General features: G+C 44.5%; 2 protein-coding genes across 2 annotated transcripts in view; both read right to left on the bottom strand.

Annotated features, from left to right (window-relative positions):
- LOC142814691 (ATP-binding cassette sub-family A member 17-like) overlaps positions 1–13605 on the bottom strand; it is a 63166-nt gene extending 49561 nt beyond the window's left edge. The window contains exons 1-3 of the mRNA XM_075893863.1: positions 12758–13605; positions 7643–7851; positions 4009–4334 (exon numbers count right to left, since the gene is read on the bottom strand). Of these exons, the coding sequence (XP_075749978.1) occupies positions 4009–4334; positions 7643–7851; positions 12758–13331 (1109 nt within the window). The 5' untranslated portion in view covers positions 13332–13605. The remainder of the gene's footprint in view (positions 1–4008; positions 4335–7642; positions 7852–12757) is intronic.
- A 5902-nt stretch (positions 13606–19507) lies between these two features.
- The window catches only part of LOC119172954 (phospholipid-transporting ATPase ABCA3-like), a 170740-nt gene continuing 164197 nt past the window's right edge, over positions 19508–26050 (bottom strand). The window contains exons 11-13 of the mRNA XM_075893211.1: positions 25080–25374; positions 20000–20160; positions 19508–19543 (exon numbers count right to left, since the gene is read on the bottom strand). Coding sequence (XP_075749326.1) covers positions 19508–19543; positions 20000–20160; positions 25080–25374 — 492 coding nt within the window. The remainder of the gene's footprint in view (positions 19544–19999; positions 20161–25079; positions 25375–26050) is intronic.

The following is a 26050-nucleotide window of genomic DNA, read 5'->3' as shown; positions in this document are numbered from 1 at the left end:
AGGCGATGTTACTATAAGGAGGGGTAAGTCACACGTGTATATACGTAAAATAAAATGGCGACGGAGGTGTTTTGCTGACTCCCGGTAGTGGCACTGTATGTTAAAGAAAGGAAGCTGAAGAGGGCGTTCTGTGTACAGCTGATTCTCAAACACGCTGTTTTGATGTCGCAAGTTGTTTCCATCATTTGTTCTCGCTACAGCGCAATATTATTTGTATATATATACACATCGATGCATCTCATCGTATAGGCGTATGCCGAGGAGGAGGGGCACTGGCAGGTTTACGGCCACGCCTTTTATCACGTAATGGATGAGAGGGTGCCAAATTTGTCGCGTGCTCTGACTTAGCAAGAGGTGTGGGCTGCGATGAACGTCCTCTGCCCTGATGGGTAATTCTGCTCGCATTGATGCGATGCATTCATGTTGAAAATTTCTTGAAGACCTTCTTTAGGCGCTTGAATGCACCGGCGGTTCTCTCTCCCGCGTGGCTTTGTACGTTTACTTGCCCATGTAAGGTACTTAGAAGTTTTTGTAGATTAGGTGTGGATGGCATTCATGCATAGATCATGCCTATTTGGAGAGGCCCCACCGCGGTGGTTTAGTGGCTAAGGTACTCAGCTGCTGACCCGCGTGTCGCGGGATACAATCCCGGCTGCGCCAAATGCATTTGCCACGGAGGTGAAAATGCTGTAGGCCCGTGTGCTCAGATTTGGGTGCTCGTTAAAGTACCCCAGGTGGTCGAAATATTCGGAGCCCTCCACTACGGCGTCTCTCATAAACATATGGTGGCTTTGTAACGTTAAACCCCACATATCATTCAACGAATTTTCGGCGGGTCGCGTTGCACCTTTGGCTTGAACTCTGCGTGTTACGCGGTTAAGATCGGGTGCTTTCGATAATTATTTGAGCAAGCAACGTTAGTAAGCATTAGAGTTAAGTCTCCCTTCGACTGCTCGAGGTGATCATTGTCGGAGGACACTTTGAAGAGACGCACACGCTCCGCCCAAGTCCTATAGCCAGAACGGCATTTTGGTACAAAACGCATTTTACAAATTTCTGTCTCCTCCCAGCAACTTGATGCGACATTTGTCGACAGAAGAGCACAAAACACACGCGGACAACAAAACCAGACCAGGCTCTAAAACAGCGCGGCCGCACATGCCAGCAAAAATATGCAGAAACAGCACATACAGTCGGGTGCGATTTGAAGGTTATCACGCGAGCGTCGACCGGCCAAGCATCCAGAGGCCTTAGCGAAGGTTTAGGGAGAATAAAAAACAAGATTTCGCTTTCTTCTCTTCCTAGTTGGCTGTTCTATGCTACGACAATCACCCCGTTGACGAACTGGTCCCCCCCCCCCTTTCTCTCTATTCTAAGTGTTCCATTGGTTGCGATCAAGCGTAACTTATTAGGCTGTTATCTTTCCGCACGACAACAACGTTGGTGAGAAAGCTCTTGTCAACCTTCATTGATTGATTGATTTGTGGGGTTTAACGTCCCAAAACCACTATATGATTATGAGAGACGCCGTAGTGGAGGGCTCCGGAAATTTTGACCACCTGGGGTTCTTTAACGTGCGCCCAAATCTGAGCACACGGGCCTACAACATTTCCGCCTCCATCGGAAATGCAGCCGCCGCAGCCGGGAATCGAACCCGCGACTTGCGGTTGTCAACCTTCATTTGAGTGACGTGCTATGTCGCGCAAAATATAACCATTGCATCCTAATACTGACTTCACCAGCCAATATAATTGTGCCAAACGTTTTCGCACAGGGGTTTCAATGCTGCAAAGCTGGATGTGAACTCAGACCACATGTCGCAAGAAAATGCCTTGACGGCCTACATTAGAGGAACGCCGTGAAATTATTTATTTGGGAAGAGTTATGTCCCAGCGAGAGATTTCCCGTAAGCTGAACCGGCCACAGAAGACAATCAACCGCATTCTTCGAACATTTTACCAGGCAAACCACTTGGAAGATGCACCACACCGAAGGAGGCCTAGAAAAACAACTGAGGAGGAAGATGCCTTTATAATAGCTGGCGTGGTCAAAGACCCTTTCACGGCAACAAAGAAAATTAAAAAAGAGCTTGGCCTTTCCCTCAGTCTTTCGGCTATCCAAAGAAGACTTCATGCTGCCGGTCTGAAAAGCCACGTGGCGGCTAGAAAGCCGCTTTTGACCAGTGAACATCGAAGAAAACGTTTGAACTTCATGCGTCAGCACGAACATTGCAGGGCTTAAGACTGGCAGCAGGTCATCTTCAGTGATGAATCAACGTTCACATCTAGCTGGAACCAGCGACTTCGTGTTTGGAGAGTCCGTGGCAGCCGGTGAGGTTTATATTGCTTGTGTATCATTTCACACAGACAGCGGTTCAGCACCACTCTTAGGTTTAGGAGCGTACTCATAATCATGATAATCCGCACCAGCATCACCCTGACTAACCTAACTGCAGCAAAGATATCTCCCATACTACTCTAGATAACCCGGTCCTGTTGCCGGCCATGGTCCCGTAATTTACTCGAGCTTCTTAATCTCATCCGTCGAACTGATTTTCTGCCGTGCCGAGTTGTGCTTGCCTTTTCTTGAAATCCACTCTGCTACCAATAATTACAATTGATTACCCTTCTCTCTCATTTTATGTTCGGCTCACTTTCCCATTTCGACTAGTCAGTAACTTACGTTTTTCTCTTACCCACTGTGCCATTTTTGTGGCTCGATGAATGAGTTTTTACATAGTTACCACGCTGTGAATGTTGTGCGTAGAAAACGGATTTATCGCTTTTATTGCAGGTACGAGCATGAAAACATTCGCAGTGTCGGTGCAAGCGGGCGTGTATCGGACAACGTCTGGGGCGCAATAACATATGTCGGTCTGGGTCCGCTCTTCCGCATCCCCGGAAGACTTACGGCCGAAGTATTTTTTTGTCAAATACGCGACTCTGCGAGACAAAAAGCCAAATTAAAACTGAAGAGAGCCCGCACCTTATGTAGTCATCACGGGCAGTGTTTGCCACGGCAGCAGTGACGTAATGCACACGCTAGATGCAGCCTCCATGCCGTCCGATTGCTGATAATAGCGAAGAATGCGTTGCATGAAATACCATCCCCTTCTATTATCAGAAGCCAGTAAAGAAAAAAAAAACAAAAAAAAAACACCTTCCTCGGATGGGAGGGACTGCAGCTCCAGGAACAGCAAAAAGAGTGAGGGAAGCTTTCCAATGCTCCCCTCTCCCGAAAAAAGAATTCTGGGCTGTGGCACCGATCTCGCTCTTGGTCGACGCTCGCGTGATTACCTTCATATTGCACCCGACTGTACATGTCGCTGTCGAGATAACTGACCCCGATTTTCGTAGCGCCATTTGAAAAGGCAACGAATAAGATGAAAGAAAAGTGATAACGGCCCGAACATAAATTGCACGCGTGAGGACTGCTCTTTTGAACGAATTGCGGGGAGAGAGTGAGAACCTCTATATGAATATTCATATACCGTGGTCTGGAGTGATATGAGTACAGCACGCACAGGACAGCCTATACAGCTACTAAAAAAATTTATATATTGACTAAACACCATAGGAAATTTGCTTCACGCGAGAAATAAGTGACAACATAAAATAACAGCACGATGACTATCAATAATACAGGTATACGTAGAGACATACCCCTCCGAAATAACGTTACAAGCTGTCTTTTTCAGTTTTTTATTACTTACTCATACAGTTGGGCTGTCGGCCGTTACAGCGTGGATCAAAAGTAGCACTTTGCAAAACTTACTATACATGATAAATAACGAAATGCACTTAAAAGAATAAAGAAATAATGCATCGGTAGACAATAAAAGAAGAACAGAAACCAATAAAATAAAACGCTCGTGTGACACTTGAGGTCATGAACGAAGATTACAAGTTTTCTTCACGCGTTAGCGATTTGATTCGCAAAGCAGTATCGGGGTATTTCGTGACGTACAAATTAGTAGCTAGACCCAGCGTGCGCACGACTTCCACTCACCGCTGCTTTTCGCTTTCCCGAAGCTCGCACTCCGGCGCGCGCGTAATGTAGAGGTGTGGCTGGTAGCCACACATGCGACGAAGCAGCCGCCACACGTTAGTTTCCGTGAAACACAGCGCGGCCAGGCAGATGATGCCGGTGAGCAGGAGGCTGGCGATCTCGGGCCAGACCGAGTGCGGGTTCCACGTGAGCAGGCGAGCGGTAGGCAGCATGCATTTCTGTTCAGTCGTCATGCACGTCAGCCGTACGTTGCAGCAGCGCACGAGAAACCAGAAGCGCCGCACTAGATGCATCGGTGACTCCGTGGCGTTTAGAATACGGCAGGCCTGAATAGAAGTAAACGTTTGCTGAAGCAAAAACCATAAAAAAACTAGCTGGAACGAAGAAGAAGGACATGTAGTTTACAGAGTCACCAGACAAGCTTGTGTTAAATGGTTTTGGGCTCCTTTTTTTTTTTTTTCGCCGAGTCGCTTGTGGGATTCTCCAGATGCATGTCATGTTTTTGGGGGCTGATTCGCATTTTCTCAGAAAATATAAATATTTTAGAAATCACCGCAATTTAACAATTAGCGTCCTTGTTGATGGTATTAAGGAGTTGAGAGTTGATGTCAAAATTACGTCAGGGGATCAGCAAGTAATGTTGATTGTTCATTGACAAAATGCATTTAAATAAATAGAGACTACGCTGGAAGCATTGTTAAGAATTTACTATGCGTTTTGTCCCTATTTGCGCATAACATTGTTGTTTTTAGTTTTTTATGTCCCCTTCGTACTTGAGTGAATTTATCTGCACATAAAAGTATTGTTACAGGAAGTGTTTGGTAAGTTAACCTCGGCCGAATCAATGCTGCACAGAGCACGCAGGAATGTAAGACAACAGGGCAGCTCACACTCAAACCCACAACAACAACGTCGTCGTGTTTATCCATTCCGCGTCATTGCGGCGACCGTGCCAGAGGTACCATTCTGTACACGTGACAATATTTTCGAGAATAAAAAAACTCCGAAAGGAGGAAGGTAAGGCAAATAAAAGAAAAACGTTATTAAAAATTAAAAAATAACACTCAATTTAAGGAGCAAAGGCATGCATTTGAGAGAGCGTAGGAGTGGGGCAAGCTCTCTCAAATGGTGCCTAGAACCTTGTATTCTTACGCATGCGCGGGCTATTTTCCGACATTGTACCCGCCTGTATCCATAATTAAATAAATATGGCTTCATTGGTTGAATATATTCACTGCGCACCGTTTTCAAAATCTCATATTGATTTTTTTTCATCAAAACGTTTTTTTCATCGTAATATTGTGCTTTTTTATGCGTAGATACGTGTTTTTCTTCAGATAAGTTTCCAAGAAATTTCCCAAACTTCATGCACCTTTTCTTGAAGACTATGCAACCCATTGTACTCAATATTTCTCATATTACGTCTATGTTCCCTTCTAAATGATTTTATTTAAAATGAAAAGAAAAACTTGTACGTAATAATTAGACAAAGTAATATTAGAAAAGTCTGCTTGACGGCTCGCGACTAGTGAGGACAATATTTTTTTTTACCAAATATTTATATAAGCCTGGTTTTACAAGTTCAGATTATTATCACTTTGATGTTGAATACGGGCGCTACAGATTTCCTGGTCATGGTGTTCTTGGTTCTTGAAAAAAGGTACATTTCGTTTTGTATACGCAAGTTCAAAATTTCGTACTCCACCACAAGCAAGAAATAAGAAAAAGGGTACTAGCTGTACAAGCTGAAGCCACAAGTGTTCTTATTTAGCACGGAAAGATTTATAACAAAATGGTGTACACCTTCTCACAAGGAAAATATGTCACACTGCCATACCCCCTGAAGTTACCGCTTCTTGTGGGCTTCTTCGAAAAAAGTCGCGCCACTTATTTCGGCTTCTTTTGTGATGAGTATAGGCTTCTTTGCTCGGTAGCATAAGGCAACACTGCTAGTATGCCTCCACCAGGTCGTGTCAGAACCAGGTAATAAGCGGTGGCCTTGCATGACAAAGAGATTGCGCTTTTAGATAGGGGTTAGCCATTTTATCATTGTGCCTTCTTTTATCGAACACTTCCTCAGAATATGTCACGCATCTTAAAGGCGACAAGAAACTTAGAAGGAACACACACAAGCGCAGTGCCTTCTCCGTTTTTTGTCGCTTTTTCGCGCAGTTTTGTAGTTATGAATTACCAACTCGCCCAGCGTTCCTCTTAAGGTAAATTAACCTATTTACCTCTTAAGGTGAATAGTTGCATCCCTGGAATATTGTGAAAAGGGGCCATAGATGACGTCAGTAGTGGCGGAAAAGTCGCATCACGTCACTAGAAATCAGGGCTGGTCAGAGGTATTTAAAGAAGCATTCTGAAGTACAGATATCAATACACATGGGCTAGAAGCCTAAATTGCAGATACTGAGACACATTCATCAGTGACAAAGCGGGACATTTCGAACATACATTTGTAAAAAACGAAAATACCTTTTTATATCGAAGGTGCTCATGAACCGCGAATACATTTATAAGGTTCTGGAAGATGTTGTGATTGATATTATAAAGCATTGAAACTTGCATGTGGAGGCGATTGCTTCATTCTCTAGCGAATGCCAAGGCGTTCACTAGAGAATAATTTTCACTACAAGCATACTCCTATTGCAGCCACAAGGTCTCCTACAAGATTTTTGCGTCTTAAGCAACAGCAGCTTCTCACATAAGCTGCCATTTGGACATTGTGATTCTGCCTCAGGACAAGACTTCTGAACTCGAGAAATGGCTTTCTGACCCCCACCCCTCCCCCTGAATTAGGATTGCAATGCCTGGCTTAAGAGGCAGTTGCTTCCGTTGGTAAAGCATAACAATGCTCATTCCGCAATTGCGCCGTCAACGGTGTCGGGCGATTTTTTATCAAATGGGTCATTCTGTGCATGTTGGGGTACGCCTCGTCTCTCGCTGCGTCGCCGACTGCTATTGCGCCTTTAGTTGTATTGGGAAAAGCTTGTGCATTCCACATTAGGAACACATTAGCTCATTTCCGGGAAAACGTATCGTGATACCCACGTACTGCAGTGTATTGACATATAATTGATGGATTACAAAAAGATTTCACTGTCGATGTGCAAGTATATTTTAGAAATATATCCCGATATGAAAATAAAAATACTCTAATGTGTCTCTTCCATACTATCACGATACTGCAGCCCAGCCCTGCTCAAGATTGTGACCGAGTCATGCGAGATGTGGTGTGACGTCTTCATTATGTCACAGATCATCTAACTTTATGCCGCTATCAGAATATATGACGCAGCAGTCACATGACTTTGTCACTTGCTCAACGAAAGATATTCAACCCCACTTGAAGAGCAGAAAGCTGCAAAAGGAAGATGGAGAATGAGTAGGCAAATCAGGAAAGACTTTCGTCTTCGTGCCGTCGTGAGTGAATGCATCATAGACCCTGCCAAATTTAAAAAAAAAGACGTTATCTCTTTCTGCCACTGTATTCAACGCCGTTTCGCCATATCATTAGAAAGAGAACTTTATATGAATGAGAAGTCTAAATACCACCAAGTTATCAGTCGCACTTGTGGACATGTAATTGCCATCACTCTGCATACGCGCAGATCACGAACGACACTCATACCTGCATGAAGTCCGCCTCGTTGTCCATGTGGCAGAGATCGTTCAGAGACGTCAGCCACATAGCTCGGCCTAGACCCCACGATATGGACACTGTCGGCACCATGCGAAGTGTGGTGGTGATCATCTCTAGGACGTCCCGGGTAAGCGATTCCTCTTCGTTCAGGTGGAACGACAGGTGAAGCCGGATCACGTACAACACAGCCAGAACACCTGGTATAAAGAGAGACAGCACTGGCGTGGCTAAATTTTTCACAAAGAACACCTAATGTGCTTCGATGTTCATCAAACAATTTTGACTTTTCTGCCATTATGTCAGCAACACACTTAGTGTAACCGAGATTGTAACTGAACGCTCGCTTCAAATTTATGAAAATGAATTATCAAGGAGCACACGTTGACATGTCTCTAAAGTTTATCGATATGTGGGGTTGAACGTCCCAAAACTACCATATGATTATGAGAGACACGGTATAAGGGAGGGCTCTGATACTTTAGACCACCCGGGGTTCTTTAACGCGCGCCCAAATCCGAGCACACGGGCCTACAACATTTTTACCCGCATAGAAAATTCAGCCGCCGCACATGTCTTGATGTTGAGCTGCCACCTATTAGTATCTTAGAACTCGATACCCGTACTCACAATATTGCTGTTACCTCCGCTGCCGACACGAGAATTTCATCAACGTATGCACGCGTGTACTCTATAGCAGTAAAATATTAACCTGCCTTTGTACTTTGCTGTAATTAGGCTTTGGTTGGGCTTTCTCGAAGTTGTTACCTCCGCTAGAATGATGTAGTATAAATTTTAGTGCTGCTCATCATAAAGCATTTGTTTTCTTTTTATCCAACTTCCAAAGCACGATGCCTAAAAAGCTTTTTGGGCATCTTGCTTTGGCATTAGCTTTTTAGCCACGAATCACCATATTTTCACAATTTTAAATCGGCATGATTATAGGTCGAAAACATTCCCAGCCCCAAAAGGAACAGCACAAAAGCAAACGCATGAGCGCATTTAAAAAAAAAAAGAAAGTTTATTTACGTAGACGCTGGACTGTTAAACGCTGAGTGTTCAGAGCCAGTGCGCATGCTGTCACGTAAGTCTCCACCTTTTTTTTTTTTTAGGGGCGAAGCTCCTTATGGCGTGGCTTGTGCGTCCCTCGTAGTACGTAACCACCAGTGGCACATACCCGAAATAGCGGTCCTTACGATTTTGACCTCCAAGGTGGTTCCGGTGAGAGATTTCTTCTGTGCGTTGTTGAACAATAAAAGATAGTGCTCAATGCACGTGTTAATGGCTGCTAAGGGGGAATGAGAGACAGGAGCATTCGGCCTTTAGGTAACGCGCACGCTGCGATCCCCATTAGCAGCTATTGGCATGTACATTGAACACGATCTGACAAGAAAGGGTAGCTACGTTATACTCGCTGGGTGTAACCCCCTTGGTTTTAGAAAGGTTTAGCGAGCGTTGGGCCGCATAGCCATGAATACAGTGAATAAGTATATACCATGAACTCGAGGTGGTTAAAGGTGGGAAGTAAACCCGAAACGCAAGCCGTAAGAAAGTGGCACGTGTGCATGTGCCACCTCCCGTTTAGTCCTTGAAATGTCCGCTGGATGGCGGTGCTTCTATATGGAGAATATATGATGAAAAGATGCGAGATGGTGGTACTTGGAGTGCTGAATAGATGGACGAACGGACACACAGACAGATGCATGGATGGACGCATGAACGTACGCAGGCACGGATGCATGGACAAACGCAGGGACGGACGCACGAACAGACGCACGCACGGACGGGTGGATGGACGCATGGACGGTTACACAGACGTACGCAGGAACGGACGGATGCAAGAACGAAAGGACGGACGAATGCTTCGCCCCACTCCCCATCATTCACTCCGTGGATATGCTGCCATTTTTTTTAAAGTAGTGCTGGAATACTTCAATGTTTTATCAGCAAGCCCCGCAAGGAGTTCTGCAAAGCAAAAGAAAAGACGGGAATTCCTGTGTGCCAAACTGCCTTCACGACTGTGCTACAGAGCTTCGCAGCTAACGTAGCTTCACGAAATTACAGAGCAATTTTTTTTTTTGCGAATGTGTGTGGAGAGGGCTATTTAACAGCGAGAGAAATGTGGTATACGCCACAGGTAGAGGCGGAGCGCCATGGCCATGGTACAACGTGCCTGATTTCTCGTTTGCTACACCGTAACCTGCGCTACTAGTTGCCGTTTCGATGTCTTATGAACGTCAGTCATCATGGTTAGTAGGCATGGCAGCTTGTGCGAAACAATTTCTTCCTGCGGGTGTCCCGTAGCACGTTATCATATTTACAAGCTGTCAGCTGACCACTGCGCATGCATACCACATGAAATGGACGAGGGTATGGCCGTTGCTGGGCACGGGACGTGTTATTTGGTGGGAAGTCCCAGCCAGGGAAAAGTTACGTTTCCGTCCACTTTTCTGTGGTCACATTTGCATTACAGTTACTGCTATTGGCATCTCCTATATTTCCATCTCATCGTCGTCTGTTTGTGCTGCGAGAATAGTCTGTGCTGGATATTTTGTCTAATACTATGCTTTCCGTTGAGAACCACTAACCCCGTCAACTTATTTATTTAGAAGTAATTTGGCCTTCGTGTGCTACTTTAGTCTTGCCAAACATATTCCCGATTTCGTTATTTAGTGCTATTTCAAAGAGTTTGAACAAACACAACCTATTTAGCCGTAACATGTTTATCTCCAGTATTGTGTATAGGATGAATATGGAACATTATATACCAGGCCGGGAATAAACTGGTTCCAAACGCTTTCATTATTTCTGATAGAATGTTATTTTTCCGTACAGAAACTGTTTCATTTGCGGGACATATACAACACCGAGTAAGGAAGCAAAACATTTTTTTTTATTGCCATCGCCTAACTTTTATTCGGGGTCGACCCCGCCTTACGGAGCTTCCTACTGTAAAAGAGCTAAAAATGACCAGCTCTTGCAATGCACCACTAGGGTTGCAGCAAGTGCTATTCGCGAAATAATTCCTAAGGGACACAGCATGCAGCATTCGAAATTGTCCCACTGAGAATAAGTCACTGCACTTTATTAATTAGACATCTTTCTTGGAATACTTGAAATTATATCTTTATTTTCTTGTCTGTCTGTCCGTGTATCTGTCACATTATTTAGACACCCGGTCAAAATTTAAGCCCTCGCTTAACGCCTAACCATCTTGACACGGTGGCTGCGTTTACACTTGTGAACGTTGACAATCAAAAAGCAAATATTTACGCATAGTTGAGGTGCCACATCAATACGTATATATTCGCGGGTGTGTTCCTCTGTTAGGAAATGCCAATATGCGTAGATATAAAGAACCTAGTCTTTCTTAGGCTGAGCTGAAGATGCGACGCTACTTTGCCAGAAAAAATCCATCTGCCGACAATATGGTGCTGCCACTTGGCCTGGGTTGTGCACAAGCTCCGGCAGAAGACAATCTATCATCTTTAAACACTTGCAGTGAACCACGCACATACGTGGCCAGTTGTTTGGAGGCAAAGAAGCTACTTGGCTATTCTATGTAACGCTGTCCCTCCATACACCCGCACAGCGCATGCTCCTCGTGCCACGTGCTGGCGTCTCGTCTTGGCGCACCAAGACACCTACAAAACTTTTGCTCCCCTACCCTTCTGTCGTTTCGCAAGGAAGACGCAGGGAGTGTCTGCTAGTACCTGTGGAATTCAGTGCGGAATTTAGTTAAGGGCGTTTTGGCTTTCACGTCGCCGCCAGTGTAAGCGCTAGTGCCAGCGGGTGCGCATCTACACGTGGTTCTCTTTAGCAAGAGATGGTCTAAGTTTTTTCTCTGGAATATTTATTTTCTAATTGTTTCAGTGATACACTAACTCCACGCACAGTGATTGTGCTTTGCTTATCAGCTGTCATTCCTTGAACGTGGCAGCCGTAAGATGACATTGGTGCTTGCTAAGTGGCCCCCATACTACTTCTCCTTAGAGCGCCTAGGTGCAACGCAACGAGAAGCTATGATGTTCAAGCGCATGCCTTACATGAATGCACTGTTTCTAAACGCTGTAATTAGCGAATTCGGCCGACGATAAAAAATAAGCTTACAGGACTCAGGAGCCGTTCCCCCGTCACAGCATGGGGGTGAGGGGAGCGGGGGGTAGGTGAAAGTTGACTTGCGTGTGCTTGAAGTGCTGTAATCTTTCTTTCCCTCTCTGCCTTTCTTTTTCTTCATTTATCTATTTATTTATTTTTTATAGGTGGCAGTCCACGAAAGCTGTTTCCTGGCAAAATTGACATCACGTCTTTTTTCTTTTCTGCAGCGAGCATGTCTTTCTTTTTAACGCCGCTTTTCAAACCCTGTTTAGAGATTTTAAATCAGCAGCATACAGTCAAAAAGTTGAGTAAACTTGACGTCAATCACCTAACTATAAAAAATTGATTACTCTCTGTTCCCCCTAATTCGGGTTGGTAACAACACTGTACATTAAATGTATTCTCAAGAGAACAGAACGTTTCTTCGTTTTATTGGCAACACCGCAAATTTAAGTTTGTTAGATCGAGTTTGAAACGTATCGGAATAATTTGATGTTATGCGAGTGACAATGCAATTTTATTGCGTTGTCGTGAGCAGGGTTATATCCGGATTTGTTTTGGAGGGTAGGGCATCTTCTTGATCTGAAGTTGGGGCCAGGCAAGCAAATCGTCTTTTCGCGCTATGCGTACATGACGGGAAAATTCGGGTGGTGCAGGGGACACGGGTTTGGAAAGTCTCGCCCTGGCTACGCCACTGGCCATGAGCGCCTTCTGTGCTACTTCTTTCGTAATCAATGAATCCTTGCAAATGTGGCTTTTGTTTCTCTTTTTCGTTCGGTAACATAAGAATATTAGAAAACCGTTTATCTTTCTCTCAATAAAAGAAGTATACGAATGATGTCTGGCAGCAAGAGGGAACTGCCACGTGCCTACCAAAAAATACAAAATCAAATCGTTGGAAAATTCAATTTTCGTGCCTTCCGATCGCTTTCCTGTTACGTTTTCGTGTGCTTACTTTTCAGACTAATTCTAAATGAACCCAAAATGATCCAAACTTTTCTCACTCACCCAAGACGCACTTGACGACGACCACCAGGGCGAATGCTCTCGCAGGTCTGGGTCCTGCCATCCGCGACAAGACGTAGCTCAGCGGTATGGCTGCCCAGCCGTATGTGGCAAAGAGTACTACGACGGAAACCCAAAACTCGAAACTGTCGCCGAACCCCCAGATGACCACCATGGGCGCCAGTAAAAGCATGTACAGCATGTACAGCACCGTATAGTCCCAGAAAATGTTGGACAGCCAGTAAAGAGCACCGGGCACTCCACTGATGCGCTGTAAAATCTGACCGCCATCAGCTTCGTCGATTGCCGGGAACAGTGCTGCGGCGGCGCTGAAGAGTCCGAGCGAGATAGGAACGAACGTGGCGCCGCTCAACTTCAACTCGACGTCGGAGAGCCAAGAGAAAACGTTGGCTGGGCTAACTGACGCACCGCCTGGCAGGAACTCGATCGCCGCCTGGACCCGCTGTGCATTGTTGCCGCTGACCCACTGCAGGGCGGCGTTCTGTAGCAGGAGCAGGGATAGAGCCTCGGATCTTCTTGAGCGAACATTGTACCAGGCAACGAGAGCCTGCGGCATTGAATGCAAAAGGTATTACCACACTACAGCAGAGGCAACTATGATTCTTTAAAAGTAGTGCTCACTCTTTTTTTTCTTTTTCTGACAGCACGCTCAAAAAAATTCGCATGCGTATATGCACGTTACTTTCCAGAAGGATCTTGCACTGGAATACGTCATTAGTGCTGGATAGTTGAGCATCGGTAAGTCAGGAAATCACATTGCATCCTACATTACTATAATCTTGAAACGTAAATGAGACCTCTTTTAGCCTGATAAATTTTAATGGGGCGTCGGCGGCAGTTTTTTAAACTTCACGTTTTTGCGTACATACATACATACATACATACATACATACATACATACATACATACATACATACATACATACATACATACATACATACATACATACATACATACATACATACATACATACATACATACATACATACATACATACATACATACATACATACATACATACATACATACATACATACATACATAACGATGACAGTGCTGGCAGGGCGCAGGCGCACGCTGGGTCAGAGCGAAGAAGGGCGAAGCAAAATAATACAACAGCTGGGCCAGTGAGCAGACATTGTATATAGCTTCTGTGTCGTTCCTTTACTGTAGAAAACCTTTTTCAAAATGATGATTATATGGAGGTGAGAATAAGATTGATAATTACTTTACCTTGGTTTATTGCAAATCGCAAACATCATGAAATGGTTCTGAATGTGCAAACATAACCAATGCAGTGGTCTAGTGGTTAAGGTGGTTTATTGCTGACGCGCCGGTCGCGCTTCTAATCCTGGCCATGGCGATCGCACTTTGATGAATATGAAAACGGCCGAGGCCCGTATACTTTGTTTTCAGTGCACTTTAAATGCGCAGTATAGAACCAGCCCCTATACATAGCCTTCATCCACTGTTCGCAAAAGTTAGCCGACATAGGAGTTTCTCTGGCACATGAGCCAACAACACTCTCCTGCCCCAATTATTTACTCCCTGGTAAAGGGAGTGAACTCGGCACATGTCATCGTAAAACACCACCTGCTTAATGACAGTTTATGAACGACATCGCCTTGTTAAACTCCCCAGGGAGTTTCAGTTCACGCGGTTACAAACTCCCTATGAAAGTTTAAAAAACCTTTTTTGAACGTGACGTGCGTGTTTGTGTGTATGTACGGGCATATGTTTGCACGTCAGTGTAAAACACCAGCGCTTTGTGTGGATGTCCGTGTGAGCATCTGTCGATAGGCAACGAAATTACAAGTGCAGCAAAGAATTGCAACGATTGGTTGGTGTTTACTGTAAACATTTCAATATGTTTCGCATTGTTGAACCACGCTGGGCATCTGTCTGATTCCTCAAGAAACGCCGCGAATGCCAGCCTTCAAAGGGCCGAGTTAAAAAAAGTCGAAGAGTAATTTAATGATAGCAAAAGTAAGATGTTGTGATCGTCAGCGATTGCTCCTGTAATTCTACCGTAAAACTTCCAAGCGGTCCGAAGTAAGCATCGCTCGACCACGGCAGGCTGGCTGGCAACCAGTGTGACAGTTGCGACGGCGACGCGATCGCTCTGTCTCCACTGGCGGGGGCTTCTCGGAGTGTCACCGGTATTTCACCGGCTGCAACATCTAAGCGCTAGGAAGGCCTCGCTATGCCGTCGGTATCAAGCCCCCATCGTAGTGAGCTCGCACAGCGCGCCAGCCACTGTCGCGAGCTCTACGAGCTAGTACCGACCACCGGTGAGGCAAAGAATTTGTTTCACAAAAAATAAAGGCTGCTGGGATGAATAACTATCTTCTGCGCCTTGCGACCGCAGCTGTCAAATACAAGGCAATTGCCGAATGAGGTGGAGTACGATCGTCAGCGATTGCTCCTGGACTTTCACCGTCTAAAACTTCGAAGCGGTCCGACGCAGGCTTCGCTCGACCACAGTAAGCTGGCCGGCAACCGGTGCGAGAGTTGCGCCGGCGATGCAGACGCCCCGTTTCTACCGATGGTGGCTTGTCGGAGTGTCACCGGTATTTCACCGGCATTTCACCGGCTGCAACATCTAAGCAGTAAGAAGGCCTCGCTATGCCGTCAGTATCAAGCCGGCATCGTAGCGAGCTCACACAGCGCGCCGGCTGCCGTGGCGAGCTATACCAGCTAGCACCGACAAAGAATGTGTTTTACAAAAAATAAAGGCTGCTGGGATTAATAACAGTTTTCTGCGCCTTGCGACCACAGCTGTCAAATGACTAACTCAAAGGCGATCGCCGAACGAGGCAGAAACGCACAGAAACAGTGTACGGCACGCATGCCAATGCAGAAGAACCGTGACTGCGAACCATCTCGTTCGTTTAAGTCTATCGTTCCGTAGCTTGAACTGTGTGGATAGCGGACACCTATTTATGTACATAGAAAAAATAACGAGGTGTAAACTGCACATCAGCAAACATTTTCTGATCACAAGCTGTCATTCATGAAATCACCGTGCCGTACTCGTGAGTGAGGCCTATGTCATCGAACGCGGTAGCGCCGGGTCTACCTCGGTTCATCGCTGGAGCTTGAATGTGCCTCGTCGATGCGTTCGTTCAAGGCCGCTCGGGCTTTGCGTATAATTCAGTGGATTTTACGGATTCACAAACAGTGCTGCTATTGCAAATTCAGCCAGTACTACAAAGCGCCAACTCATAAAAATCCTTTCTCGATCGTTAAAAACATATTGAATATTAGGCAGGCTTAAGGTAAAAGGGATGAGTATTTAGATACATATATTATGCCACGCGACTTCATACCAAGTTTGTGCGTGTTTATTGCTTAATCATTAACAAAAAGGGTCCCTTCAGAGCTACATTGGAGGTCAAAATATGGTGCCTATATATACCTGGTGACTAAATCGTATGTGTGCAACGCGGGTGGCAAGCTGTGGTGACTGTGTGTGTTGTATCATTACGTGAGCGTTGAGTGGATATTTTTGTACTGTAATCATTATCGTGTGTATCGAACGTAATGCAAATAAAGTTACACTTGCGCATGGTATGACTGCTGATGTATATTCTTCTCGGTTGATGTAAAAACTTACTCCCATGCTGACCTGAAAAAGTTTCCCGATGGATGCAAATAAAACGCTCCTTGGCACCATGCAAAAACCCCCTACTAATGAGGAATAAATTTTTGCTCCCCCCGGTCGGTGTTTGAAGAACCCCAATGAGGGCGTGCGCTAGAGGACAAGTCATTTACTCCCATCTCGGCGTATTTCTGCTTACAGTGTAGATTGCGAGAAGCATTTGGATCAGTCGAGACATTCAGCCGAGTCACTCAGTCGAGGCACTATGGAATCAGGGCATTGACGAACTATACATGAACGTACTGCAAGAAATCTACAGTAGATCCACAGCCACCATAGTTACCCCTAAAGAAAACGACATAATCTCAATAAAGAAAAGCGAAAGGCAGAAAGACACCATCTCTCCAGTGCTATTCACCGCGTGTTTACAGAAGGTTTTCAGGGCCGTAGATTCAAAGGAGTAAGGAATAATAGTTATTAGACAGCATTTTAGTAAACTGTGATTTGTTGACGACATTGCTTTGGTGAGTAACTTGGGGTACAAATTACAGCTCATTGTTACTGAACTGGACACGGAAAACAGAAGAGTAGGTATGAAAATTATTATGCGTAGAACTAATGTAAAGTGTAAGAGTCTCAACAGAAAAACAGCGCTTTGCAACAAGTGGAAAGACACTGGAAGTAGTAAAGGAATATGCCTATTTAGGACAAGCAGTAACCGCGGAGCCAGGCCATGAGAGTCAAATGACTAGAAGAAAAAATTGGCAGATGCCCCATTCAGTGGGAATCGATGATATGCGAAGCACGAATGAGAAAGATTGATATGTTCCTTTAAAATCAACACAACGCTACGAGGTGGAGGTAAATGATGCCATACAAGACTTCCGTGTCATGACTATGATGTTTGAATGTGTCGTTTACCTTCGCCAAGTGCTGCACGACCATGAAATGTAAATTGTGATATACACATCATGATTCATCATAAAATACACATCATAAAATACACATCATGATTGTCATGTTATTACTAATCATGTATGTTCTCCATACAGTCATTTATGCCATACCAAGTTTGGCATCGATTCCAATATCGAAACGGCGAGGAGAGCTAAAACTAGTAGGCGGCTAGATAGATAGATAGATAGATAGATAGATAGATAGATAGATAGATAGATAGATAGATAGATAGATAGATAGATAGATAGATAGATAGATAGATAGATAGATAGATAGATAGATAGATAGATAGATAGATAGATAGATAGATAGATAGATAGATAGATAGATAGATAGATAGATAGATAGATAGATAGATAGATAGATAGATAGATAGATAGATAGATAGATAGATAGATAGATAGATAGATAGATAGATAGATAGATAGATAGATAGATAGATAGATAGATAGATAGATAGATAGATAGATAGATAGATAGATAGATAGATAGATAGATAGATAGATAGATAGATAGATAGATAGATAGATAGATAGATATGCGCAAAGTCGCCGAAGTTCGCTAAGGAATGCTTCGCGTTTTAAACCGCCAGGCCTGCGTGGAATGCTAAGCAGAGTCCCAGCGAAAGCTGTAAGAGCAGCCTTTGAGAGCCTTTTCTTAACATTCCTTGGGTAACTGCTACAAGCACACTTGCTGGACTTCCGCTATGCCATAAAGTCTCATAATACTTCTGTAGTAGTCCGCCATTCAATTTGCTATCTTTTGCCACTCTTAGTATAAACTTTGTGTTCGCAAAACTCTTACAAGGATTTTAGTGCCACTTTTTTATGCGGTCGCTTCATTTCTCATAATCACATGATGGTTTTGGGATGTTAAACCGCATATATCCATCAATTATGCAGTCGCTGACGAGGATGAATAATTGTGCCTGAACTGGGTGGGTATGCATTGCAGTTAATAGGTAATCAAGAGAAAGTTGTTGTAATGGGTAGCAGTACTGGAAGGTTCACTGGTTACGCAATTCAAATTGTGTGGCACCTGGTTTTAATTTTGCTGTTCTAAAAAGCTTTATTACTCACACTGATGCGATTTTTTCCCGATATCAAGCCTGCCCAATACAAGTTCGCAACGGTGGTTCAAGCACCAGCGTGCCTCTGAGGTAGAATACTGGGCTGGTACGCAGAAAACCGGGGTTGAAACCCTGCTGTGTTCTTGGTGTTTTTATTTACTAAGTTTGTCGTGCGATAGTGGTCACGGACACCGGCTGCGGCAGATGACAACTACGGCAAAGCATACGAGCCCTGTGATGTCATAACAGCCTTCGCTGTAATAAGGATAGGGTGGATGACACTCGGCAAGCATTCTCAAATCATGAATCGCAATCTACCACTAACCACGAATAGAAAAGTATATAACAAATGCATCTTGCCGGTACTTACCTATGATGCAGAAACCTGGAGGCTTACAAAGATGGTTAATCTTAAACTGGAAATGAAGCAGTGAGCGATGGAAAGGAAAATAATACGCGTAACCTTCAGAGACAAGATAGCAGAGTGGGTCAGGAACAAACCGGGGTTGAGGATATCCCAGTTGATATTAAAAAGAAGAAGAAGTGGACGTGGACCGGGCACGCAGCGCGTAGGCAAGGTAACCGCTGGTCAATATGGGTAGCTGGATGACATTCCCAGAGAAAGCAAACACATTGAGGAAGAACAAAGTTAGGTTGACAAAGAAGATAAAAAAACTTGCAGGTATAACGTGTCAGCAGAAAGCACAAAACCGGGTTGGTTTGCTGATTATGTGAGAGGTCTTTGCCCTGCAGCCGGCGTAGTAAGGCTGATGAGGATGATGAAGAAGGAGCCCCAGGTGGTCTGGTATTGCCGGACCTCTCTTACTACGTCGTCTGTCATCATCATATCACTGTTTTGGGACGTCCAACCCCATAATATTCAATATAGACCAAGCACGAGTACTTCATCGAATCGTATATATATATATATATATATATATATATATATATATATATATATATATATATATATATATATATATATATATATATATATATATATATATATATATATATATATATATATATATATATATACTGAACCAGAGACTTTGTGATTTTGTTTTTATTTTTAGACAAGGAGAATGCTGTTTCGCATGAGCCCTTATGATATACACTCGTACGGATGTTTAGAGGGATCCTGTAAGTATGCACATATAAAAGGGTGAGATTTCCGGGAATCAGCAGCTCCCTCCTGGCCAACCTACTTTGGGCCGTCCAGCAGGCCCGTGGAGCGGCCGATAGGCTTGGCCTAACAGTCCCGACGTGGGAGTCGCCCGCTGCGCGCTGACGCGCGCCTTGCAGGACCTCAATAATGTTTCGCAACCAACCTGAACCGCTCATCTAGATACGCCTCTGGTGTGTGCATCATGACAATGCGGCTGTGATACGAATGTAGATGAACTTCTCATCTCTAAGGCCTAATATTTGAGGAAATTAAAAAAAAAACGAGAACGCACATCCCACGTGTACCAACACACTACTAAAGTCAAATCACTTGCACTATCTCACCGTCTCCGAAGAAAACGGTGAGCTTTGTATCCGATATATTGAATGGAGCCAACGAATATGCCACCGGTAATGCGATAGAACTTGCCTGAGTTCCCAGCTCATAGGAAAAGCTGGGTGTGGCATTCCCCATGACAAGTGCGTCACCAGCTCCGACGTTTACATGCGAGACCTTGACTCCGAGCTGTGCACCAAGTCCGATGACGGCCTTTTCGAGATCTGCTGTTTCGGTGACACCATGCACGTATCCTGGTGCACAAGTGAAAAAAAGAGGCGTTCAATCACAAGCGATGTTCGTACTATTCATGAATGCAAACACTTAAAGGATGACTCTCTAAGCCCCCAAATCTGCTATATCGAGACTTTACTCAGAATCAAAATAATTGCCAATTTAAAGGACAACTTCCGAGAAAACGTGCCTATTAAATTTTCTTCGCACACATATTTTCAGCGGGTTCCACGTCTCATGCAAATAGAAACAAGCAGGAGTTTTTACGGGCACATAATATTTGACAGACATCTTTTTACGGACGAAGCTACTTTTTCATACTTCACGCTTTAAGTGTGCAAAACTATTTATGAGTTAAGACGTATATTTTATGTGCGGAGATAGCGCGAGTGTAAAATCAACTGTGAAATTTCAGAACTAAGCTGCATTTTACTAAAATGCTAGACGAAAAGTTTTTATGTTCAAGCCCACGTGCGCACTATGTCACACGACTTTCGCAAATGATCCCGACACAACTCAGCAGGGTTTCTTCAGAGATAATCTGTGCTGTGGCTGTCCTTCTTGCACAATAATTACAAAGCAAGAAAACACCATCTAAAAAAAAAAAAAACATGGGCACAGTGACAGCGTTCTTGCTCTGCTGCAGATGCACGAACATTTGTGACAGCGATCGCAGTGCCTCACTGCCGAGAAGCTGTTCAGTAAATTTATTCAGCTCCCCTTCGCACTATAGATCTAGCCAATTTCGTGGTCACGCTGTCCGACGTCGAAGTCGGTGACGTGGCAGCTTGTGGTCTGCCCTTAGTCCTTGGACGAGACCGGCCCTCTCGAAGTGAAAACGTGGTGTTCTGGGTATCACTGCGAGCTGACGTTTGAAGAGGAACTGCGGTTTGTGCATCCAGACCATCGGAAAAATGCTGCAGCACCTCCGAGGAGCCTCGTTCGAACATCGCCGAAGTCAACGGTCACGCCACGGAGTGCCAGCGTCGCGGTCTCAAAAGTCAAATGTCCGCTGCGCCCATCGTTAGAACGCAGCTCCCGATGCGACCGTCTTCTTTCCTTGCCGCGCAAGCAATGCCAGCTCATCGCGCATTACTCTTTCATTACGGCTCGAGTCACGCACTTCGAGCCGTGTGCTGCACCCTGCCCGCGCTCGTGCCTGTTACGCGAGCTTCTCCTCTAACTTTGTCATCTTTGTCTTTTTACTCACGACAGTCAAGGTGGTGAATCGTCACTGCTAAGCCTTTGCTGAACTTCGTTTTGCAGCAAGGTGAGTTCAAGCCCCAGGGAGTCAAACGGAGGCAATAGAACGATGCGTATACAAATCCGTGTACCACCCATCATTACCATGCCTTCTGAAGCACAGTGTCTTGCACCTTCCATATACACTAGCAGCTGAATTCCCTCTACGGTATTTATAGTAAACTCTATGTATTGCAACAGGTGTGCTGGTTCGATGAAAATGACTTGCAACGCCGAAGCCTAAGACCTCACGAGTTCAAAGATTGTGCATGGCTTCAACTTGTTTTTACTTCAACAAGTAAATATAATATCCTTTATTTAATGCCCCTTGTGAGAGAACTGATTTTAGCAGTGCAAATAAGGGCTGTTGAAAACCTCGCGCAATCTTTGAACTTATGAAGCCACCTACTATTATGTTGCAAGTCAAATTCAGCTCAACTGCTTATATGAACTTGTTCTAGCGTGTGTTCGCTAGGGGACCTGTATTCATCGACCACAAGGAAACGAAGCCGGCGGTGTGTTGTGAAGTGTTCCTATAACTTGCCCGCGTTGATAGGAAAGGAAGTTGTTTGTCAGTTATACAACCAACGCTAGCGGGTCTAACATTGCAGTAGCTACCTTGACGGTGACGCCGGTGACTAGTATTCTTGAGAATTATCAGCCAGTTTTACACAGTGCGTAATATAAGTTAAGCATTTCATAAATTACGTTGCATACGTTTTCAATATTTCGTTTGGCTAATACCCATGATACAAATAACGCTAAAGATCGCGAACCGTGACATTGTGCTCATCGGGGTCATCGATCAAAGGCATTCATAGGGCTTGGCCATGAGGGTGATATACGATGACAAAATCAACAGTAAATGAGAAGCTTCTCCTGGGCAAAAGAAAAAAGACGAGTTCATGTATATCATGTGAATGACAGCATAAGTTTTAGTGAGCAATAACTGCATTCTTGTCTATTAGCGCAGGGACACATTTCACCTTCTTGGAACTACAATCGTGAGAGGCCTGCTCGTGCCCAATCGTTGCCAACATTCATTATGCCAGTCGATATCATCGCTCCCCCTGACAAAATAAAATGAGCGTCTACAAAAAGCTTTACAGCGAAAGCTTTTAATGAGATTCCAACAAGCGTCCTTGTTGCTGTCGTAGTTGTCCACCGCCGCCGCCGCAGGGGTCCGTAACCGCTATCAATCGCGAAAAAAAAACTAAGTAAAAAAGAATACTGAGGATGGAGTGAGGTTGGAAACTGGGTGCTTTCCAAGATAACTGAAATTCTACCACAGAGCCATGCCGCTGTCGAAGTTTCGTTCCAAGAAGACCCTCTACATGCCTTGTCTCGATAAGAAAGCACATAAACATGTGTTATAGCGTGTGGTAAAAAAGTTAAATAGCAACCAGGCGTAACCCAATGCGGATTATGTTACCCAGGTCAAACAATGTCTATTACGTAAAGAGTGCGTTGTTGAATGCTTACAAGTCATTGTAAAGGGCTCAGCCAAAAATAATTCGTCATCTGTCAGTGATGGCCACCGCATCGACAAAGAGCACAAAGCTTTGTAGCAGGTACTTCGCCTCTCCGAAAAAGGATGATGAAGGAAGTGGGTGCTTTTCTACATGAGAGGAATTATGGTTTATGGCTTAGTGGGTACCTTGCAAATGTCAGTCAGCTTTCACTGTGACTCTGCTTGCGCCTTCAGCACAGACCTAGTGATTTTTGACGTCTCCATATTTAGGGGAACGACGATACCGACTCTGTGTGCACCAAACTGCAGCAAAATACCAAAAAGAAAGGACCAAAAAGAAAAATTTTCAATAATGGCCTCTTTACCGTTTGACAATGCCATTTATTTTTTGGAAAAGAAACTGACGCTATAAATAAAATAAAGTGATACCTTCGTTCCGTTGCAATACAAGATATTTTACAGTTTTCCAGAACAAATGTCGGCAACTGTATATGGTACTCGCAACGAACGTGGTAATATAACTGGTGGTAGCGTCTACCGTCATGAAGTTTGATTTTCTGAACAGCTTAGCCTTGATTTTAGGTGTTTATTCTTGAGCAGTAGGTGTATGAAGACTTGTAATAGCTTTCAATCAAACTATATATAAATTGATTTTCCTAATGTTATTTCTCGACCATCAAAAGCCGTGATATTAGCATGAAAACGCACACGTTGCAAGTGCTTTAAACTGAAACCAAAATTGTCTGTAAACGGACTCCTTGGCGTCGTAGCAGATGCACCGAAGCACCGCCCACGTAGCTTTGATTGTGCTACCACAGAAAATGGTTGCCAGGTGCAGAAGAGCCAAAGCAGGGGCCAGTTGAAGTAACAACTGTGAAATGTCAGGATCGACTTGAGTATATACTTGTGTTTTTTCTTTCTTGCGTCTTTCTGAGTTTAAGCGCGCAGCGAGTCTCTGACTTCTTGCCGTTCTTCCTGTGACATAATTTCTTCCTATCACATTCATGCTTTCGCCCTTGAGGCGAAACTCTGTTTCTATTCGACTGCCAGCTCTAGAGCATATATTTTTTTACACAATCTATTGTGAAAAAATTATGCATAGTGGCGAGTTGGTATTGCTGTGCATTGTGATGATGATAACACATTATTCTGGTCCACAGAAGTCGCAGGGCAGACTCCGCACCATCCGGCTAATCGCCGTGAATGCTGTATTTATTTGGATGCTCTCTCTTATTCTGTTACTAGGGCTGAGAAGCAGTGATACCACTATTATGTGTAACGCTATATATCCGCAGTCTGCGCTTCTTAGTGATTATGCTACTTACCTATCGGCGCGAGAAAATACGTCATAACCCATCTAGTTACTGCCTGTCTCGTCCGGGTTGCATTCAGGCAAAATGTTTCATCGTGCTCGCGAATACAGGGGAACGCTTGTGTGATGTACCAGGCTTCCTCTCAAGGACTGTGCCTCGCAGAATTATTTTATTTGAAAAACGGATCTTCATGACTACACACCCCGTGCCAGCAATGACACCTAATTCTGTGCCTCTGCAATCGATGTGCCAATCGATTCGTGCATCAACATGTCGGAGGTCCATGACCTGTACAGAAATGTTACATTCAACATCGTACCACAGCCATCCAGTTTGAGTGAAAGCCTCACATTTTACTAGTATCGCAATTTTGCAAGTCTCGCTGGGATGCCAGTAAGCCATGCGCGGTGGCTTCGAGAGTCAGTGTTGACTATGGCGTGCCATTCTTGCAATGATGTCACACTTGACGTTTCTTTTCAGGTTTCCTGACCCTGAGTTACCCAGATTTAACTAGACCCTCCTGGAATGAATATAGCTTTTCTCGAATCAAAAGCATTTTTGTTTGTTGCGGCAGCATTCTGTAGACACGCTTATTGCACAGTTCGACCTCCTCAGATTCATCACTAAATTTGTAAATAAAAAAGTCTTTAGACAGATAACCTTCACTTTGGCTTATGAAGGTACCAGCATCTAGATGCCTTCCCATGTATTGCCACAGCGTAGACGTCTGCATGACTCGGATGAAAAGAAGCAAAGGTCGTCGATATATTATCACAAAATATTTTCTTTCTAGCTTTAAACTTTTTCGAATTGCTTCTTATGGTTTATTAACTCATGTATTGTGACTTGCTATAGTGACATCACTGCTGTCCTTTTTCGACTTTAGAATCAGCCTGCGTACGAAATGGCATACCTTCGCGCAGTGCAATAGGGTCAAGGAGCGTCCTGGGCAGAGTGCGTGGGAAGGGCATCCTAACGCTCGCCACTCGGTCGCAAAACACGAGGAAGAGTAAGGAACCCATTAGAAGCAGGAGCGTGTAGAGCCCCAAGTGCCTGCCGAGGTGCAGCAAACGGTAACGCTGCAGCGCCAGCAGGCCGCGCCACAGCACGCCGCCGCTTCGAGCCGTGTGCACTTTGGCGCCGGGAGCGATGTTGAGGCCTCCCGTCGGCGGTACCATGGCCTCGCCAGACATGTAACTCACCCGCACCTGCACCGACAAGTTACTCTCATGAGAGGCAATCACCATAAAAGTCGTTGTGTCTCTCAACTCTACCTTACGTAGGTCGCTGGTGGACACAATATTAGTTCGTTCAAATCACTCCTTGTTCACTTTAATCGTGGTTAATTGGCACTTCTATTGATCGCTTTTGAGTCACGTTTGTCTCCGAATTGATTATAAAGTAAGAGTTCATTCTATTCCCGCTTCATTCACATTGAAGCGCAATATTACACATACGGTCCTCCACCACCAACATTACTAAGCGCTTATGACGATACTTTTTTGGGCCAGAAAAAAATTACAAATAAATTTCCTATACGAGCAACCATGATGGGATGCGAAAGCATCGCGGGGTGTGTGCATCGAGTTTTCGTTTCGTTTCACTCGGCGACAAACTCAATGAAAGTTAAAGTAAGGAATTGAATTAAGAAAAAAGAAAACGTGTGTACAGGGTTGCTGCGTCTTTATTTAGAGATCGCACGTGATTTCTGGCGCCGGTGCGCGCGGCATCTTGAATACGATAGCTCTGTGTTCAGTGAGTGTGGCGTGGCCACGTTTACTGCAGAGATTCGAGTTTGAAATTTGCGAATACGAGATCTATGCACGTTCCTCTGATGGTGATGGGTTGCTTGCTGTGTTGCGGAATGGTTACCTCCATTCTATT

This window comes from Rhipicephalus microplus, chromosome 4 (genome assembly GCF_043290135.1).
Source record: "Rhipicephalus microplus isolate Deutch F79 chromosome 4, USDA_Rmic, whole genome shotgun sequence".
Classification (NCBI taxonomy): domain Eukaryota; kingdom Metazoa; phylum Arthropoda; class Arachnida; order Ixodida; family Ixodidae; genus Rhipicephalus; species Rhipicephalus microplus.
This window is presented reverse-complemented; position numbering and strand designations above follow the sequence as displayed.